We start from the raw sequence: 3,585 nt of genomic DNA, 5'->3' as shown, positions 1-3,585 counted from the left end.
GATCATGTTAATACAGATATGGATTATGCTCAGTTTCTAAACTTGTGTAAACAAGTTTGGGATAGTGACCCACACAGTTTCTTAGTTATCAGCAAAGATGATAAAATTCACAATGGACGTTATCGCAAGAAGTTTGATGAGTACTTTTGCATTTAAGAAGACTTCGCATTACTTTTATTTTAGTTTGCACAATGCAGTCCTCTGGAAACGTTCAGCTTGTTCTCTCTGAACCACAAGCAGTGAATGATGTAGCTACAAAGCAATATGTTGACAATTTCTTAGCTTCAATCAGTAAAGGGATTCCACAGCTAAAATCATTTTTCAGTATACTACATCTTTCACATGATGCAGTCAACTTTGGAAACAAACGTGTTTCAGGTTTGCGAGATCCACTGGAGAACAGTGATGCATCTACCAAAAAGTATGTTGATAGTTCCATAACTAGTCTTAGAAGGTTTGTTGACAATATAGTTACCTGGAACAAACTTAATGTTGTTTTAAGTGCATTAGATGTCTTAAGTGATTCTATCAGACTTAACTCGAAACGCATTAGCAACCTTTCTTCTCCTAAGGAAAATAATGATGCTAGCACAAAGAAATATGTGGATGATTCAGTTATACAGCTTAAGAAGCAGTTTGAGCAAAAAATGGACTTGAAAAACAAGAGCATCTTAGAGTCAGATGATAGAACCAATATCATACGACTTAAAGGTAAACGACTAAGTGGGGTCATAGATCCATTAATATCAAATGATGTGGCTACAAAGGGTTATGTGGATGGAAAATATAATCAGTTAGAAGTAAAAATCAGACCACTTGTCGATTCCTATAAGATTCCTCAGAATGATTTACTACTGAATAATTTATCAGTCAGGGAAGGTGTTCTTGATATAAACAATATGAGAATTGAAAATGTTTTGGATCCTGTTAATATGTATGATGCTGTTAATAAGAAATATGTTGAAAATATTGTAAAAAAAATCGATCATAAAGTAACATCTATGTTAGAAAATGAGAATAATATTCGAGTTAAAATGTCACAGCCTAATATAAATATGTTAGATCTCTTTGATGTAACAAATCGAGTGTTTGATATACGACATAAGCGTCTTGTAAATTTGCGAGAACCAATAATAGAAACTGATGCAGCTAACAAAGCATATGTAGATAAAACACTCTCTAAAGTAAGTCAGAAATTCATTTTACGCATAGATAGCATACCTTCCACAAATCCTAATTCTATACAATATTTGTTACATAATGGGAAGTATGAATATGATATTCCTTATACAGGAACTATGAAACTACGCTCAGCATCACCTGATTTGGAAGTGATTACATTTGTACACAATGGCAAGGAAACTGAGCTTGCGTTAAATGTACCTTTAAGTGTAAAGGAAGGAGATAAATTCAGTTTTAAACAACCACACCCATTTCAATTGGGAAATTATGGTCTTCATGTGGAATTTGAGTATGAGGTAATATAAATATGCTGTAATTTGACTATATTTCTCAGATGAGACGTAACCTCAGTACCTGTTTCAATCATTATCTAGTGCCAACCATACAAATAACTTGAAATGCTTCAACAGGCTGTAAACCGCAATATAAAATTGAAAAGGCAAATTATGTCTGCTAGAAGAAATATACGTAAAAAATTTTTATCCCTTAAGGAAAAAGAGATTAAAAGAAAAAAACAATTGGAGGAAGAATTGAAGCCAGTTTCTGATCCTCTGAGAGAACTTGTTTCTATTAGTAAAAGAGAAAAACTTTCATATCCTACATTTACATCATCTCATTATAAAGAGGAAGTGAAACCAGAAAATCTTATTTCACCTGATGTTATATCATCCGATCAAGAGGAAAAAGTGGAAGATGATGTGGAACCAGGTATTCTCACTCCACCTGATGAGACATTAGTATCATCAATATTAAGGCAAATTCCTCCTAAAGAACGTGATGAAGTGTATGGTATGAGATATGACCTCCGTAATGGGTGGATGATAGGGAATGAAAAAGCGATAATTGATGGAGCGGATATAATCATTAATGATGTAACATACAATGGTTCAAAAGGATTATATAATCTACTTCTTAGAAAAAAACCTGTAGCTAGAAGCTATACAAAATCTGATCTTCTTACGTATGCAAAAATTTTAAAAGCTACCAATGCCCATAAGAAAGGTTATTCTGCTCATAAACCAGTTAATATTAATAACAGTATAAAATATAAAACAATCATACGACGCATTCTTCATTTAAATCGGTCTGATGTAAGCGAAGTTCGAAAATCATCTCGAGCAAATTTACTAAAAGCACATCGTCAGCTAAGTGAGGAAACTTTGGAAAGTGAACCTAGTATTCATAGTGGTAAAGGAATTACTGTAGATGAGAAAGAAACAGAAGGTAATGTTCCAGAAGTAAAACAATGGAAGACACATAGCAGTAATTTACCTCCTGATTATGTGTACTGGGATGACCCAAATGAACTTGTTGAACGTCTTTTCTTTTTGCATGGGTCAAAAGCAGCAGGTAATTCATCACATGACAATGAGATTATTTCTATTGAAGAAGAATTACGAGAAGCTGGAATAATTATGTAAGAATTGGTTATCTAATCATTAGAATATATAAAGAGCAAATAACAAGTCAGTAACCGCATAACACATGTGCACGTGCACTGAGAATTGTAAGCAGGCTACACAATGTACCCTACATTTGCTGAGCGTCTAAAGACTTTTGAGAATGGTAACTGGCCCATCGACTTTTTGAAGCCTGAAGACGTAGCAGAGATGGGCTTCTATAGACCAAATCACAACAGTAACGATGATACTGTAAAATGTATGTATTGTAACATTGAAGAGAGTAACTGGCAATTGGATGACATACCATTTCTGAGACATATATGTCCTGCATCATACCATCTTGCAGGTATCAACACATGTTGTCCTTGTTGTACAGTTAAAAAACTCTCTTTCATGCATACAGCACAACCAGCATGGCCTCAGTATTGCTGTCAACAAGTACGTCAACAATCCTTCCATGATTGGCCCTCGTATATCCCAGTAAAGGCTGAAGAACTGGCTGAAGCAGGTTTCTTCTACTCTGGTACTGCTGATCACACGACCTGCTTCTACTGTGGTGGCACACTGCATGATTGGGTTGATGGTGATGATCCATGGAGTGAACACTATCGCTGGTTCCCTCGTTGCATGTATTTATGGTTGCAAAATAAATCTGATCTGGCAGATGATGAAGTAGATTTAAGTAAAAGTGTAAAATAAATTAATAACATTTTGTAACAAAATTATTTTTCTTGCATTAAATGATATCTGAATAAACATATAAGCTTGTTTTTATTGCATACCTTGTGTGTGTGTGTGTGTGTGTGTGTGTGTGTGTGTGTGAATATTACGTAAGGTCAGTGCCATCAAGTACATCACCATGACTTAACAAAATATAGCTATGTAGGTTGTGGCACTGTCAACAATATTGCAGAGAGCTAAAGACGTCATATTATGTAAGGTCAGTATCAAAACATGCGGAAATAAGGCCAACGCTGTTGGCAAAAGTCCTCCAAGTATG

At 34.8% G+C, this 3,585-nt stretch overlaps 1 protein-coding gene across 1 annotated transcript; it reads left to right on the top strand.

The window, feature by feature from the left end:
• Positions 1-2,670: 2,670 nt before the first annotated feature.
• LOC126138247 (baculoviral IAP repeat-containing protein 7-like) lies at positions 2,671-3,284 on the top strand. Its single transcript, XM_049915222.1, has 2 exons — positions 2,671-2,841; positions 2,989-3,284. The coding sequence occupies exons 1-2, from the start codon at positions 2,706-2,708 to the stop codon at positions 3,282-3,284; spliced, it is 432 nt and encodes a 143-aa protein (XP_049771179.1). The 5' UTR covers positions 2,671-2,705.
• The last annotated feature ends 301 nt before the right edge of the window (positions 3,285-3,585 follow it).

The sequence above is a fragment of the Schistocerca cancellata genome, chromosome 1 (assembly GCF_023864275.1).
Source record: "Schistocerca cancellata isolate TAMUIC-IGC-003103 chromosome 1, iqSchCanc2.1, whole genome shotgun sequence".
In the NCBI taxonomy this organism is placed as follows: Eukaryota; Metazoa; Arthropoda; class Insecta; order Orthoptera; family Acrididae; genus Schistocerca; species Schistocerca cancellata.
Note: the sequence above shows the minus strand (reverse complement) of the source record. Positions and strands in the feature narration are given on the sequence as shown.